This window comes from Triticum urartu, chromosome 5A (genome assembly GCF_056163025.1).
Source record: "Triticum urartu cultivar PI428250 chromosome 5A, HENAU_Tu73, whole genome shotgun sequence".
NCBI lineage: Eukaryota > Viridiplantae > Streptophyta > Magnoliopsida > Poales > Poaceae > Triticum > Triticum urartu.
Genome location: NC_141877.1, coordinates 362,796,809 through 362,814,574, shown reverse-complemented (window position 1 = coordinate 362,814,574; position 17,766 = coordinate 362,796,809). Strand labels below are relative to the sequence as shown.

Sequence of the window (17,766 nt, the reverse complement as noted above, 5' to 3'; positions counted from 1 at the left end):
AGATGCATAAACATGATAAACATCACATGCAATCAAATAGTGACATCATATGGCCATCATCACTTTGCTCCTCTTGATCTCCATCTTCGGGGCTCCATGATCATCATCGTCACCGGCATGACACCATGATCTGCATCATCATGATCTCTATCATCGTGTCTTCATGAAGTTGTCTCGTCAACTATTACTTCTACTACTACAGCTAACGGTTAGCAATAAAGTAAAGTAATTACATGACGTTTATGTTGACACGCAGGTCATAAATAAATTAAGACAACTCCTATGGCTCCTGCCGGTTGTCATACTCATCGACATGCAAGTCGTGATTCCTATTACAAGAACATGATCAACCTCATACATCACATATATCATTCATCACATCCTTTTGGCCATATCACATCACATAGCATACCCTGCAAAAACAAGTTAGACGTCCTCTAATTGTTGTTTGCATGTTTTACGTGGCTGCTATGGGTTTCTAGCAAGAACGTTTCTTACCTACGCAAAAACCACAACGTGATATGCCAATTGCTATTTGCCCTTCATAAGGACCCTTTTCATCGAATCCGATCCGACTAAAGTGGGAGAGACAGACACCCGCTAGCCACCTTATGCAACTACTGCATGTCAGTCGGTGGAACCAGTCTCACGTAAGAGTACGTGTAAGGTCGGTCCGGGCCGCTTCATCCCACAATGCCACCGAATCAAGATTGGACTAGTAACGGTAAGCATATTGAACAAAATCAACGCCCACAACTACTTTGTGTTCTACTCGTGCATAGAAACTACGCATAGACCTAGCTCATGATGCCACTGTTGGGGAACGTAGCATAAATTCAAAATTTTCCTACGTGTCACCAAGATCTATCTATGGAGTCATCTAGCAACGAGGGAGGAGTGGATCTACATACCCTTGTAGATCGCGCGCGGAAGCGTTCAAGAGAACGGGGTTGATGGAGTCGTACTCGTCATGATCCAAATCACCGATGATCCTAGCACCGAACGGACGGCACCTCCGCGTTCAACACACGTACGGAGTAGAGACGTCTCCTCCTTCTTGATCCAACAAGGGGGGAGGAGAGGTTGATGGAGATCCAGCAGCATGACGGCGTGGTGGTGGAAGTAGCGGGATTCCAACAGGGCTTCGCCAAGCGCTGCGGGAGGAGGGAGATGTGTCATGGGAGGGAGAGGGAGGCGCCAGGGCTTAGGTCCGGCTGCCCTCCCTTCCCCCCCACTATATATAGGGCCAAGGGAGAGGGGGGGCGCAGCCTTGGCCCTTCCTCCAAGGAAGGGTGCGGCCAGGGAGGAGTCCATCCTCCCCAAGGCACCTAGGAGGTGCCTTCCCCCTTTAGGACTCTTTCTTTCCCTTATCTCTTGGCGCATGGGCCTCTTGGGGCTGGTGCCCTTGGCCCATATAGGCCAAGGCGCACACCCCTACAGCCCATGTGGCCCCCCGGGGCAGGTGGACCCCCTTGGTGGACCCCCGGACCCCTTTCGGCACTCCCGGTACAATACCGATAATGCGCGAAACTTTTCCGGCGACCAAAACAAGACTTCCCATATATAAATCTTTACCTCCGGACCATTCCGGAACTCCTCGTGACGTCCGGGATCTCATCCGGGACTCCGAACAACTTTCGGGTTACCTCATACTAATATCTCTATAACCTTAGCGTCACCGAACCTTAAGTGTGTAGACCCTACGGGTTCGGGAGACATGCAGACATGACCGAGATGACTCTCCGGTCAATAACCAACAGCGGGATCTGGATACCCATGTTGGCTCCCACATGTTCCACGATGATCTCATCGGATGAACCACGATGTCAAGGACTTAATCAATCCCGTATACAATTCCCTTTGTCTAGCAGTACGATACTTGCCCGAGATTCGATCGTCGGTATCCCGATACCTTGTTCAATCTCGTTACCGGCAAGTCTCTTTACTCGTTTCGTAATACATCATCCCGTGATCAACTCCTTGATCACATTGTGCACATTATGATGATGTCCTACCGAGTGGGCCCAGAGATACCTCTCCGTTTACACGGAGTGACAAATCCCAGTCTCGATTCGTGCCAACCCAACAGACACTTTCGGAGATACCTGTAGTGTACCTTTATAGCCACCCAGTTACGTTGTGACGTTTGGCACACCCAAAGCACTCCTACGGTATCCGGGAGTTGCACAATCTCATGGTCTAAGGAAACGATACTTGACATTAGAAAAGCTTTAGCATACGAACTACATGATCTTGTGCTAGGCTTAGGATTGGGTCTTTGTCCATCACATCATTCTCCTAATGATGTGATCCCGTTATCAATGACATCCAATGTCCATGGTCAGGAAACCGTAACCATCTATTGATCAACGAGCTAGTCAACTAGAGGCTTACTAGGGACATGGTGTTGTCTATGTATCCACACATGTATCTGAGTTTCCTATCAATAAAATTCTAGCATGGATAATAAACGATTATCATGAACAAGGAAATATAATAATAACTAATTTATTATTGCCTCTAGGGCATATTTCCAACAGGCGCAGCATCAAACTCTAAACAGGCTCTTCGACACGACGTACGAAGATGCCTGGAGGATGCTTTTCAAGGGCGCCGAGGCTCCTGCATCCGCTACCGAGGATCGCGGATTCAGCGTGCAGTGTCACATGCTCGCGGTAATCAGTTTTCCATAGTTTTACTCTATGCGGGATCTAAGCTCCCTTTCCTCTGACCGAATTGGCAGGTGACGTCCGGACAGATCAACTGTCTGGCCCCTTTGCCCGAAGGCCCAGCGGACGCTCGCTTGGCGAGGCTGCTGGTTCCGGCGCCCTATGTGGTGCCGGAGAAGAAGGCCACTAAAAGGGCCACGGGGACTTGAAAGAGCGCCCGGCGCCAGGAGGTGTCGGATTCATCATCCGACGGTCCCGGAGCGCCTTCCTCTCGCGAAGATGAGGAGGAAGAAGAAGAAACCTCTCCTTCTCCAGCGGGAGGAGAGAAGAAAAGGAAGGCCGCCCTCCCTGAGGAGGCCGGAGGGTCCAAGAAGGGGAAAACCCTTCCTCCGGACTACTCCGCCGACGCCGATGACGGCGGAGATGAGTGGCAGCCCAGGGCCAAGCCCCTGGCAAAATCGTAAGTATCCGGATACCGGAGTAATTCATAGTATTCGTTTATTGCACAGCTTTCCCTTATGTCGAATTTGCTTATGCAGCCCACCCAAAGACTGGCTCGATGCGTCGTCGAGCGGCTCACTGGACTCGTCGGATGTGAACTCGCTTCCGACGGCTTCCTCCCCCCGCCCTACGGACGACACCGAGGTGTTGTCCCAATAGGTTCCATGCAGGGAGGAGGTGGTCCCGGAGGCGCCGCAAGGCGACCTCCCGGACTCCAGGAGTAAGGGGGTGAAACCCCCCAGGGCTCCAAGTTCGGCTCTAGGCCGGACACTGCTCCAGAACCTTCAAAGGTTCCGGAGTCCGGCGGGGGACCTCCTTCCAAGAGGAGCAAGTCCACCGTGCCGGCGGCCTCCGTCCAACCGGAGGCGCCGGACAATATGCTGGAGGCGCTACAAGGCGCCTCCATCGACGAGGAGCACCGCGCTATTATGAGTGCGGTGGTCCAGAAGGTTCAGTCCGCAAAAAACGGACTGACTGAAGCTTGTACTAGCCTTTTGACAGGCTTCGAGGTAAGTAAAGAAAGTGTAAATAATAGTACCGCATAGACAGTACCCCCTGATGCTCTGTTTGGCGTTCAGGAAGAAAAGCCGAATAGAGGATCAAACAGAATTCGCAGGAGTCTAACAAAAATGAGTCGATATGCATGTGCAGGCTACCCTGCTTGCGTCCGCCGCACTGACTGCGGAAGTGGACACGCTAAAGTAGGACCTCGAAAGGTCCGAGCAAGAGCTCGAGCGTGCCAAGAAGTAGCTCGAGGACAATGAAGGTAAGAAATACCTTGGTTGAATATGTATATATAAAAAAGGTGCAATTGCAAGAAATGACAGGATTAACATGGCTATTGTAGGGGCCACATCTGAGGTGGCGACCCTTAAGCAAGCGCTGCTCGAGGCCGAGAAGAGTGCGGCCGCGAAGCGCACCGAGCGGGAGAGGTATGAGGCCGAGGTTGGCAAGGTGCGGCAAGACCTCCAGGTTCTCATGAAGAAACATGAGAGTTTGGAGCTTGACTCGAAGACGCGAGCGTCCGAGCTCACGGCGGCTATTGAAAATGCCAAGTCTGCCAAGACCGAATCCCAGAAGACCCTCCAGGAGTTGGATGAGGTGAAGAAGATAGCGGCGGGTAAGGCATTCTTTATGCAAAGTAAACACGTAAACGTGAGTTACTTGATACTTACCCAAATCCGGAGCTCTCCAGGGGCATTTGCAGATCTTCCCTGGAGTGTATCCGATGCCGCCGCATTCTATCGAGCCGAGGAGGGCAGCTCAACGGAGAAGGTGTTCTGGTCTCAGTATGCTGAGGCCGGACACCCCGTGTCCCTGAGCGACCAGCTGAAGCAAGTGGTCGAGCTCCATAAGGCGGCCGAACAGGCCATGAAGGGCCTCCTAGTTTGGCTGTGGCCTGGAGAGGCTCTGCCTAGGAGCTATTTCGGGCTGGTGCGGCGGCTGGTGGAGGCCTGTCCAAGGCTCGAAGTCATCAAGCGCTCCATCTGTATTGAAGGTGCCCGTAGGGCCTTTGCCCGTGCTAAGGTGCACTGGGGCAGGCTGGATGCAGAGAAGCTTGTGAAGGACGGGCCACCAGCGGGGAAAGAGCATCGCAAGCCCAAAAATTACTATAAGGATGTTCTGAAGGGTGCCCGCCTTGTGGCGGATGAATGTACTACGGATGTAATTTTTGAGTAAAACTCGCTCGTGTTTGTCCTGTGCGCTGAAAACTTGTTCATATGCGCTGAGCAATGCTGCTTGAATTTAAAATATTACCTTCTGTGCGGCTGTTTATCAATACTGAAAGATGGCGAGTCGTCGGCTTCTGCCCCCTTGCCGCTAGTGCTGGGGTGTTTGGGGATAAACCTGGGCGCTCTTTTTCCCATATTTGGGTTCTTCGAGGGAGGCGCTCAGCCCAACGAACGAGGCAATTGGACTATAATGCGTGAACACTCTCACTTAGCCATAGAATTCTATAATTTTAAATTTCGGCGAAGCCCCTAGTATTCGGAAGACCGAGTTCGGGGCGCTATCCACGCCTTGGCCGGACAGAGCCGACTCCTCGCCCTAAGCGGCATAAGTCTTTAGGGACTCGAAAAAACCTCTCGAACAGCGACCAGCTCTCGCTTCATCATGACAGTCAGTTTTAGCTTTCTCCACTGAGGTGCTCGGCCCAGCTCAACTGGGGCACAATCGCAATGGTTCTCCTAGTGCTACCTTAGCCGATATAGCGGAACGTAAGGCACCAAAACATAGGAGCCGGGCAAACCCAACTATTGACCCAAGACATGATTCGGAGCCGATGCATATAGTGCTATAAGTTCGGGTGCCGCACTTGTGAAAGTGTTCGGACTTCTCACACCATATTGAGGGGTGCTAAAAGCCCCTGGCGTATTTTGGCCGTACCAAGCTGTACGGGTGCAACATGTCGTTAAGGAACATTTATTAAAAAGATAATGCAAAAAATAGACAAAAGCTATGCGTTGTTTAAAAATAGCTGCGATCAAAGCAGAACGATACAAGTAATGCGATAAACGAAAAGTTGGACTATTTAACATGTCTGCTCCAGGGGCAAGCTGTGGAATAGTATGCGAAACAGGTATACTGCTCGTGATAGAGACCACCTGGGATTTCCGTAATGCGGCAGGGCTTGTCTGCTTCCCTGGTCCTTGCATCGTTTGTGCGGCAATTGAACTGCCGAACAGGCCTTCCGAAGAGTAAAGTCCTGGAAGTAAGAGAAAAGTAAAAAATCGGCAGCCCCTGGTGCGGTTTAAGTTGTGTTTTGGGCGTGCCGTGATGGTGCCCCTCCCCCTATGCCCATGGTATTTCTAGAGCGTAGTTATGTGCGCGAAGTATTGGCGTCGCCTTTTTGCGAGGGTTGGGGTTGGGGCCGCATTGCTACGCCTGCTCGGAACGTGCCAGGCGGTCTTGTTGTAGGTTACTCCGGGCGCGCTTGACGGTGTCCGGAAGTTTAATGGCCGTACTGGAGAGCTTCCTGAAGAGGCTGCTTCGTACTTCCACTGCAAGGGCCGCCGTGTGCTCCTCCGTTCAGAGGGAGCGTTCGGCGTTTCCATTGACCGTAATTACTCCACGAGGGCCTGGCATCTTGAGCTTAAGGTATGCATAGTGCGGTACCGCATTGAATTTGGCAAATGCGGTTCGTCCAAGCAGTGCATGATAGCCACTGCGGAATGGAACTATGTCGAAGATCAATTCCTCGCTTCGGAAATTATCCGGGGATCCGAAGACCACTTCAAGTGTGACTGAGCCTGTACAGTTGGCCTCTACACCTGGTATTACGCCTTTAAAAGTCGTTTTAGTGGGCTTAATCCTCGGGGGATCAATGCCCATTTTTCGCATTGTATCCTGGTAAAGCAGGTTCAGGCTGCTGCCGCCGTCCATGAGGACTCTAGTGAGATGAAATCCGTCAATAATTGGGTCTAGAACCAATGCGGCAAATCCTCCATGACGGATGCTAGTGGGATGGTCTCTTCGATCAAAGGTGATCGGGCAGGAGGACCATGGGTTGAACTTTGGGGCGACTGGCTCTACCGCATATACGTCCCTTAACGCGCGCTTCCGCTCCCTTTTGGGGACGTGGGTGGCGTATATCATGTTCACCGTCCGCACTTGTGGGGGAAAACCCTTCTGTCCATTGTTGTTCGGCGGCCGGGGCTCCTCGTCGTCATCGCTATGCAGCCCCTTGTCTTCATTGTCGGCGCTTAGCTTGCCTGCCTGCTTGAACACCCAACAATCCCTATTGGTGTGATTGGCCGGCTTTTCGGGGGTGCCATGTATTTGGCACAAGCGGTCGAGTATTCGGTCCAAGCTGGACGGGCCCCTAGGATTCCTTTTGAATGGCTTCTTCCGCTGACCGGATTTAGAGCCTCTGGATCCGGCATTAACTGCCGTATCCTCAGCATTGTCGCCGTTAATGCGGCGCTTCTGCTGTTGCGACGCGACCTGCCACTAATGTCACTGGTGTCCGAACTACCAGGGTTCTTGGTCATATTGTTGCTACGAGCGAGCCAGCTGTCTTCTCTCGTGCAAAAGCGGGTCATGAGTGTCGTGAGTGCTACCATAGATTTCGGCTTTTCCTGTCCGAGGTGCCGGGCCAGCCACTCGTCACGGATATTGTGCTTGAAGGCTGCTAGGGCCTCAGCGTCCGGACAGTTGACTATTTGATTTTTCTTTGTTAGGAACCGTGTCCAGAATTGTCTGGACGATTCCTTTGGCTGCTGGATTACGTGACTTAGGTCATCGGCGTCTGGGGGTCGCACATAAGTGCCCTGGAAATTGTCGAGGAATGCGGCTTCCAGGTCCTCCCAACAACTGATTGATCCTGTTGGCAAGCTGTTGAGCCAATGCCGAGCTGGTCCTTTAAGCTTGAGTGGGAGGTATTTGATGGCGTGAAAATCGTCGCCGCGGGCCATGTGGATATGAAGGAGATAATCCTCGATCCATACCGCAGGGTCTGTTGTGCCATCATATGATTCGATGTTTACGGGTTTGAAACCCTCGGGGATTTGATGATCCATTATTTCGTCTGTAAAGCACAGTGGGTGTGCAGCGCCTCTGTACTGGGCGATATCATGACGTAGCTCCAATGAGCTTTGTCTATTGTGTTCGGCCCTGCCGAATTTTTGGCCGGCGTGACGGTTACTGTCTCGAGCCGTGGGGTGCCCACGCGATCCGTAGATCGATCGTGTTTGCCTTGCCTTGTCCTCCAACATGTCTTGTAAGTTCGGCGCATATTCCTGTGCCTTGGTACGGGGTGCAGCTTGAGTGGAGGGCCGGGAGGCCTCTCTGTCGCGGCCACAAGGTGGCCGTTCGGCCGCATCAAGTGCTTCCTCCTCTAATCGGGGTAGCAACTTGCGCTTTGGGTAACTCTTGGAGGGGCGTTCGAGTTTATGCTCTTCAGCTGCAAGGACTTCAGTCCATCTGTCAACCAGCAAATCTTGATCAGCTCTGAGTTGTTGCTGTTTTTTCTTGAGGCTTCTTGCCGTGGCCATAAGCCTGCGTTGGAAACGCTTTTGCTCAACGGGATCCTCTGGCACGACAAATTCGTCGTCGCCGAGGCTTGCCTCGTCTCCGGAGGGAGGCATATAATTATCGTCCTCGACCTCTCTGTCTGCCGCTCTCTCATGAGGGCTGGTTTCTCCATCCTCCTGTGCTAAACCTTGCTGGAGGGGGTTTTCTTCGGCACTCTCCGGAGTATTATTATCTCCCGTGCTGGAATCACCGTTTTTGTGTTGGCAGGATTTTGAGCGGCGCCGCTGACGCCGGCGCTTGGGCTGTTTCTTGGAGGGGTCATCCTCCGTCGTTCCATCGCCCTCTCCCTATTTTGGGGTGTCCACCATGTATATGTCATATGACGAGGTGGCTTTCCAGGGCCTAGTAGGCGCTGGTTCTTCATCATCTCCTTCATCGGCGTCCATACCGTCGATGTCTTCGGAGTCGAAGTCGAGCATGTCTGTTAAGTCATCGACAATGGCTACAAAGTGGGTGGTGGGTGGGTTTTGAATTTCTTCATCGTCCGTACCCCAACCTTGCTGACCGTAGTCTGGCCAGGGCTCTCCTGATAAAGAGAGAGACTTCAGTGACTTCGGGATATCGCCGAAAGGCGAGTGCTGAAAGATGTCTGCGGCAGTGAACTCCATGATCGGCGCCCAATCGGATTCGACTGGCAGGGGCGCAGAGGGTTCGAAGTCCAGAGAGGAGTCCGGCTCCTTGGAGTCACGAGCCTCGCAGAGTATGGGGCTGGTGTTCGGCTCAATCGCCGTTTGGATCGCAGCCCCCGAGGTGGCGTCCAACCGCCCATCCTCGATCGGCGCAGTTGACTCCGAACTAAGGGTCGGAGCCGGTGCGGGTGCGGCCTCCAGGGCACCGTTCGGCGGCAGAGTTAGATCATGCTCGTCATGACAGTGCGGCACGCTCGGCAGTGGTTCGAATCCGTCAAAGATCAAGTCCCCGCGGATGTCAGCCGTGTAGTTTAAACTTCCGAATCTGACCTGATGGCCAGGGGCGTAGCTTTCGATCTGCTCTAGATGGCCAAGTGAATTGTCCCGCAGTGCGAAGCCGCCAAAGACGAAGATCTGTCCGGGGAGGAAGGTCTCACCCTGGACTGCATCACCATTGATGATCATAGGAGCCATCGGGCCTGACGGCGACGGCATAGAGGAACTCTCAATGAAAGCACCAATGTCGGTGTCAAAACCGGCGGATCTCGGGTAGGGGGTCCCGAACTGTGCGTCTAGGCTGGATGGTAACAGAAGGCAAGGGACACGAAGTTTTACCCAGGTTCGGGCCCTCTCGATGGAGGTAAAACCCTACGTCCTGCTTGATTAATATTGATGATATGGGTAGTACAAGAGTAGATCTACCACGATATCAGAGAGGCTAAACCCTAGAAGCTAGCCTATGGTATGATTGTTGATGTGTATGTTATCCTACGGACTAAAACCCTCCGGTTTATATAGACACCGGAGAGGGTTAGGGTTACATAGAGTCGATTACAATGTTAGGAGATTTGAACATCCGTATCGCCAAGCTTGCCTTCCACGCCAAGTAAAGTCCCTTCCGGACACGGGACGGAGTCTTCAATCTTGTATCTTCATAGTCCAGGAGTCCGGCTGAAGGTATAGTTCGGCTATCCGAACACCCCCTAATCCAGGACTCCCTCAATCTTCATGGAATATGTAGGAACCAATATGAGCATCCAAGTTCCGCTATTGGTTATTGACCGGAGATATGTCTAGGTCATGTCTACATAGTACTCGAACCCGTAGGGTCCGCACGCTTAACGTTCAATGACGATTTGTATTGTGAGTTTCGTGTTTTGATGAACCGAAGTTTGTTCAGAGTCCCGGATGAGATCACGGATATGCCGAGGAGTCTCGAAATGGTCGAGACACAAAGATTCATATATTGGAAGGTTACATTCGTACACTGGAATGGTTCGAGTCGTTTCGGAGTACCGGGGGTTACCGGAACCCCCCCCCCCCTGCGCGGAAGTTGATGGGCCTTCATGGGCCCTAGTGGAAAGGAGAGGAGGGCCACAAGGGAGGCCGCACGTCCCCCCCATGGACAGTCCGAATTGGACTAGGGAGGGGGGCGGCGCCCCCTCTTTCCTTCTCCCCTCTTCCTCCTTCCCTCCTCCCTCTCTTGGATGGAAGGGGACTCCAACTAGGATTGGGAATCCTAGTTGGACTCCCCATGGCGCGCGCCCCCTCTAGGCTGGCCTCCTCCTCTTCCCCCCTTTATATATGTGGGAGGGGGCACCCCAAAGGACACACAAGTTTCTCCTAGGCGTGTGCGGTGCCCCCCTCCACAGTTACACACCTCGGTCATATCGTTGTAGTGCTTAGTCGAAGCCCTACGTCGGTAACTTCATCATCACCATCACCACGCCATCGTGCTGACGGAACTCTCCCTCAGCCTCAACTGGATCAAGAGCTCGAGGGACGTCATCGAGCTGAACGTGTGCTGACGCGGAGGTGCCGTACGTTCGGTACTTGGATTAGTTGGATCGCGAAGACGTTCGATTACATCAACCGCGTTACTAAATGCTTCCGCTTTCGGTCTACGAGGGTACGTGGACACACTCTCCCCTCTCATTTCTATGCATCTCTTAGATAGATCTTGCATGATCATAGGATTTTTTTGAAATATTGCGTTCACCAGCACTTGTGATGGTGAATAATAAAAGCGACAGACTGCATAATAAAGGTCGCTATCACAAGGGTCAATGTAACATGACGTTCTTTTGCACTAAGGGATTGAGCATACAAACAAATAAGCGCATGGCAACCTCTGCTTCCCTCTACGAAGGGCCTATCTTTTACTTTTATGTATTTACTTTTATGCAAGAGTCAAAGTTTTTCTCTCTATTCCTTTTATTTTTTTTCTCTTTTGGCAAGCATCATGTGGTGGGCACATATGTCCATTCGAATATGGGTGGCATGAGTTATTATTGTTGACATCACCCTTGAGGTGAGTATGTTGGGAGGCGAAACCATAAGCCCCTATCTTTCTACGTGTCCGGTTGAAATGTTTTGCTCATGGGTACAAGGTGAGTGTTGGCAATCATAGAAGACTATATGATGGTTGAGTATGTGGACTTGCCTAAAGGCTCCGACATGTGACCCTTCCTGAAAAGATGATGAATTGTAGTTGCAAAGTTGACTGAGAACATAGTGTGTTGGTTTCTAATAGAGTTTTTTTGCTTTATACTTTGATTGTGTGATGAACTATTACTTATTCATGAGAAGTATATGATAAAAGTCCTATGTTTAATTTTGTTGTTGTTATAATAATCAACATGATGCTTCTATGTCCGTATTTTGTTTTTATCGACACCTCTCTCTCAAAGCATGTGGACATGTTTTTTTATTTCGGTTTTCGCTTGAGGACAAGCGAGGTCTAAGCTTGGGGGAGTTGATACGTCCATTTTGCATCATGTTTTCTTACTGTTATTTACAATGTTTTTATCCATAATAATGCTTCTTGGAGTAATTCTAATGCCTTTTCTCTCATAATTTGCAAGGTACACACTAAGGGGGAGAATTCTGGCAGCTGGAAATCTGGACCTGAAAAAGCTACGTCAGGCCACCTATTCTGCACAACTCCAAACAAGCTGAAACTTCACGGAGATTTTTTATGGATTATTTAAGAATTATTGGAGCAAATAACTACCAGATGGGGCCCACCAGGTGGGCACAACCCACCTGGGCGCGCCAGGGAGCCCAGGCGCGCCCTCGTGGGTTGTGCCCTCCTCGGCCCACCTCCGGTGCCCATATGTTGGTATATAAGTCATTTTGACCTAGAAAAAATAAAGGGAGGGCTTTTGGGATGAAGCGCCGCTGCCTCGAGGCGGAACTTGGGCAGGAGCACTTTTGCCCTCCGGTGGAGCGATTCCGCCGGGGGAACTTCCCTCCCGGAGGGGGAAATCATCGTCATCATCATCACCTACAATTCTCCCATCTTGGGGAGGGCAATCTCCATCAACATCTTCAACAACACCATCTCCTCTCAAACCCTATTTCATCTCTTGTGTTCAATCTTGTTACCGGAACTATAGATTGGTACTTGTGAGTGACTAGTAGTGTTGATTACATCTTGTAGTTGATTACTACATGGTTTACTTGGTGGAAGATTATATGTTCAGATCCTATATGCTATTTAATACCCCTCTGATCATGAGCATGTTTATCATTTGTGAGTAGTTACCTTTGTTCTTGAGGTCACGGGAGAAATCATGTTGCAAGTAATCATGTGAATTTGATATGTGTTTGATATTTTGATAGTATGTATGTTGTGATTCCCTTAGTGGTGTCATGTGAACGTCGACTACATGACACTTCACCATATTTGGGCCTAAGGGAATGCATTGTGGAGTAGCAATTAGATGATGGGTTGCGAGAGTGACAGAAGCTCAAACCCCAGTTTATGCGCTATTCCGTAAGGGACCGATTGGATCCAAAAGTTTAATGTTATGGTTAGAATTTATTCTTAATACTTTTCTCGTAGTTCCGGATGCTTGTGGGAGGTTTAATCATAAGTAGGAGGTTTGTTCAAGTAAGAATAACACCTAAGCACCGGTCCACCCACATATCAAATTATCAAAGTAGCGAACACGAATTAAACCAACATGATGAAAGTGACTAGATGAAATTCCCGTGTACCCTCAAGAACGCTTTGCTTATCATAAGAGACTGTTTTGGACCGTCCTTTGCCTCAAAAGGATTGGGCTACCTTGCTGCATTTTTGTTACTAGTATCGTTACTTGCTTGTTACAAATTATCTTGCTATAAACTACTCTGCTACTTACAATCTCAGCACTTGCAGACATTACCTTACTGAAAACTACTTGTCATTTCCTTCTGCTCCTCGTTGGGTTCGACACTCTTACTTATTGAAAAGAGCTACAATTGATCCCCTATACTTGTGGGTCATCGGCGCAGGAGCCTCTCCAGCGGCGTTGACGAGCTCGGCGATGCGGTCCAGCCAGTCCTCATAGAGGTCGTCGGCCGAGCGATAGCGCAGGAGCTCGCGCGCCATGAGCAACGCAGCCTGTGTAACACCCTGGATTTTGGCTTTTTCTTTTTCTTTTGATTTCATTTGAGTTATTGTTTTGATTTGCTTTTCCGTGGCTCTGTGATCCAAAAACTTGGGAAGATCATGTCTTCCTAGGTTTCATAGTGGCTTGTCATGCTCTAAATCATCCCAAGACCCTGTCATTTCTCATCCTAACCCAAATCCCAATATTCTTTTATTGGGAATATTCCTTTTTTATTTAAGAAATAATTCTTTTGCCCTAGGTTGTGAAGCAACCTATATTTCTGTCACTCCCAAAATTCCCAAATAATGCTCATAAATTGTTTGGGTCATATCCTCCTAAAATATGTCAAAACCTTTCCTTGGCATCATCAAAGATAATTCACAAATATTACTTTTCTCATTCTGCCCTAAGTGGCTTTTTGAGAAGGAAGTGTCATTTATCTTTGCTTGATTGACCCCAAACTTTTTGGACACCTTTTCATGTCCATATCATTGCCTCCTGTCAAAATTCAACTCAATTTTCCTAGTGAATATTACTGAGCAATTTTTCAAAGTTCCTGTCTAAGGGAATTCTTTGTGAAGGAAGTACTAGCTAGGTTAATACAATTGAGTTGAAATTTTGGGTCCTTAATATGATCAAATCATCACTCTCCTCAAGATTTGGGCTCATTTCATCACTCTATGTGACCTCAGCATCAAATCTTGATTTCTGGTCGGATTTTCAGGTTGTGAAGCAACTATATTTTATATTGCTTCAGTTAAGCTGAACATTTACCAGGACAATATCCTATCCATATCAACTCTCTCCACAAATTTTTGGCTCATTTTATCTAGCCAATTTTCCTCAGCTATTTTTCTTAAATTCTGTCCAGAGAGCTGCGTTGTGAAGCAAGTACCATTTTGGTATTTCCAAATGGCATGAAACATTTACATCAGCTTCATATCACCAAATAACTCATCTTCTCCAATTTTCAGCTCATGGAAATCATTTTTGTGAGTGCTACTTCATCATTTCCAAATCTGACCAGTGGGCCACTCTCTACAGCAAGTGCACTCTAGAGAGCTCCATTTCGTCTGATATTTGGTCACCACAATTACCTTAGCTTGTTATCAAGCTAGGCCAAAGCCCAGAGTCTTTGCACTGCTCTAGATCTCACAATTCGCATCAAACAGGTTGCCGCTAAAACGTTTTGGAGCTTGGTGCTAATCTCTTCTTTGCCCCTGGGATCTTTTCTTTCTTCATTGCAACTAAAGGCACTAAGGACTATCTACTGGACATGGTCGGTCGGGCCAAAACGTGCCGCGTGCGCTAGTTCACGCGGTGACCACGGGTCATGCCAGCCAAATCTCGTGCTCTGGCACATTCTCGTCCTTGTTCCGGCCTCTTCCCTCCGCGTCTCGACGCCTCTCCTTGTCCAGGAGCACCCCCGTGCTCATTTGCATCCTCTGGTGCCCAGGCCCGCCTTATCTCGTCGTCGTTCGGCCGCAAACGCCATGCCCGTGCCGCGTCCAGCCCCTGTCCTCCATTAGAGCCACGTTGGAGCTCGCCCATGATGCTCTAGTTCCCTCCCCTCGGCTATTTAAGGAGTGCCCGACCTCCTCCGCAGCTCGTGCACCCCTCCCCCTCTCTTCTAGCTCACCGGAGCTCGCTGCCAGTGCCCCAACCGCCGCGGCCATCGCCGGCCTCCTATCGATTCCGACCGCCCTAGTCCCCCTCCACTCCTCTAGGTCACACCAGGAGACCACCCCGACCCCGGCGCACCTCTCCCTCCACTCTCCCCGCCGCCGGAGCCCCTGTGGCCGCTGTCCCCTAGTCCGACCACCGCCTCCCCGCTTCTTTGTCGCCGCAAGAGCTCCGTCGCGCCGGCCCTTCCTGGTGCTGCTGCTGCGTCAGGTGGACGCGGAGCCGTCTCCCGAGCCCGCCGGTGGCCTCCTCTTGGCCGGAGGTGGCCGGAGCCGGCCATATCGCCGGCGCCCTCCCCTGCCTCGCCTCCTCTATTTCGATCAGGGGCAGGGCGAGGAGGAAGAAGACGGGGGCCAGGCAGGCCCCCTCCTCCTCGCGGACCCCACTCGTCAGCCACTGGGCGTTGACCAGCCCCGGGCCCACGCGCATTTAAGTGAAAACGTATGTGTTAGTTACGTTTTCCCCGAAGCAAAGCATATTCTGGAGCTCTTCGGCTGTAAGTGCGCTTTCTCAGTTCTGAAAACGTAACTTTACTTAGTGTGCTTTCTGTTTTAACCTCCAAGGGCCTGTTTGTGAATATTATTTTACAGATTGGTCCCTGAACTTCTTCCTTCCGTATCTCCGCGATTGTAACTCCGATCGAGGTGAAACCAACGCCCGCTTCTTCGTCTCATCGAGATCTTTCTGTTGGTGCCATTTTCACTAGGTGGTCTCACTGTGAAAATGACCTTTGTACCTTGCTTCTAACCATCCCCTTCAAGAGAGAAGTATGTCCGGCATTTCGTTTTGTGGCTTCACCGCACTTCTTCCCGGAGTCTCCGTCACCCCCAGGCAAGCCACAACAGCCACTTGCATGATAAGCATGTAGTAGCCATGGTTTCTACTTGAATATTTAATAAATGTTTGACCATTTACTGCCTGCTTATTTGCTGCTACTGTCGTTGTTTCGATTATGCTCGTGGATTCATGTCCACCTTCATGCTATGTTCTGATGCATCTTGTTATCTTGTACTACTTGCTAGTATTATTTTCTCCTGTCATGCTTGGTAGTAGTAGCACATGCTAGTGGTAGTGTTGTTCATTCTAATGCATGCTTACCGTTTGTTATCCAGTACCGTTGCATCTAGTTGGTTACATGCTTACTTGGTAGTATTCTTGTTGTGTTCTTGCATGGTATTTATTTCTGATGCTAGTGGTCATGCTATGCTCATGTGTAGTGTTATGCTCATGCTCGCCAGTATGCCATGCTCGGTTTCATAAATGATCCATTATTGTTATGCATGATGATTATGTTGCACCTCCATGCTTATGATGATATCATGATCCTGCATTGTAGTTGAATCATGTTATTTTAATATGGCTCAGCTTATTACATTCAAGTTTAACCGGACTTAAATGAACTTGAACAACTGTTGGCTGAGTCATAGTGCCATCGAAATCGAGCTGACCAGTGCAAGCACACTTGCTTTATGGGGGCTCCTAACTAGGTCTATTGTCATGCCTCTCATCGGTGCCTCCATCTAGGGAAGGTTATGGGCGCGCGCTACCTTGGCCAGGTAGGCGGACATAAGCCTTGTGAGCCCGAGTTTGGCTATGTGCACATGTCCCCGTTTGGGACCGGTTTTGTCTTGCCACGACGGTGGTCGTTGGATGTCCAGAGTGGCATTGGGGCCACCCATGACTTAGCCCAAAGGGGAGTTTGTCAGAGTGGTTGGGAGAGTGTCATGGCAATAGATCAGTTTTGTCGGAACGCCGTTGGTCCACCCAAATGGGAACACGAGGCCATGGGTTCCGTGGTGTGGGTACAGTGTGCTAACCTTTGCAGAGTGTTTAATCTATTGATAGCCATGCCCGCGGATAAGGGCCCAGTTCGTAGTAGGTCACACTATAGGTCAACAGTAATAATAACATGTTTAATAATAACCCCGGTTCGATGATGAAAGAAGTTGGTTGATCTTCATGTGATCGTGAGAGGATCACAGTGGTATCGAGGATACCTAAGATGGTTGAGGTTTATGGTGTTATGCGAGAATCAAGGGTAAAGATCAAGCTCCTTGTGGTCATGTAATGATTACTACGGTATTGTTAATACCAAGCTTGATTTGATCCTGAGGTGATCGTGTGATGACCATGATGGTAAGTGATCCATGCGGTGGTTACAAGTAACCCTGAACAGAGTAAGTCGGTGCATGATATTGTTAACATGATGCATGCTAGTATCATCATATGTTCATGTCGTGCTCATCTGGTATTCTTCTAGCTGTATCATGTCCATGCCATGTTATTCTGCTAGTATCATGTTCATCATTGCTAAGTAACCTGTGATTGCCATGTTGTTGTTTGTCTTGATTGCTTTCGTTGCTGTGAGCTTGCAAGTATATTCAATGTACTGACCTGGCGTGTCATGCCAGTTTGCAGGTCATGCCTTGTCAGATTGCTTGTTTGCCGAGGATCTTGAGTTTGCGAGCTAGGATAAACATTCCAGCCAGCGTCCCTGCGGAGTGGAGTCCATCGTCGTGGCCGTTGTTCCGCTGCTAGAATATATTCTGCCGCTATGTGTTGTTCTGTTGCTTGCATAGAGCAACCTTAGCAGGCGTAGTGTCAGCGTGCCGATGTAATCCCCTTGTGTCCATATCGATTGTAATAAAGAGCTAATTTGTTCTATGCCAAGCAGTGTCGTATTCCAGAGACTTAACTCGATCTCTGGGCTGGAATATGGGGCATTCCGGTCTCTCTGAGCCGGGGTGCCACAGCCTGCATGTTTGCCGGCCCGCGACGAGCATGGGAGGACGAAGCAGCGGCTGGAGTCAGCGACGGAGTGGCGGTGCGACCATCGCGCCACACGGAAGGCGGCATCGATGAGTCCTACTG

The 17,766-nt window shown here is 50.0% G+C and overlaps 1 protein-coding gene across 1 annotated transcript in view; it reads left to right on the top strand.

The window, feature by feature from the left end:
- The window catches only part of LOC125507032 (uncharacterized), a 43,826-nt gene extending 26,267 nt beyond the window's left edge, over positions 1-17,559 (top strand). Inside the window, exons 2-5 of the mRNA XM_087523961.1 lie at positions 14,474-15,391; positions 15,486-15,539; positions 15,657-15,726; positions 17,307-17,559. Coding sequence (XP_087380087.1) covers positions 14,474-15,391; positions 15,486-15,539; positions 15,657-15,726; positions 17,307-17,433 — 1,169 coding nt within the window. The 3' untranslated portion in view covers positions 17,434-17,559. The remainder of the gene's footprint in view (positions 1-14,473; positions 15,392-15,485; positions 15,540-15,656; positions 15,727-17,306) is intronic.
- Positions 17,560-17,766: the final 207 nt, after the last annotated feature.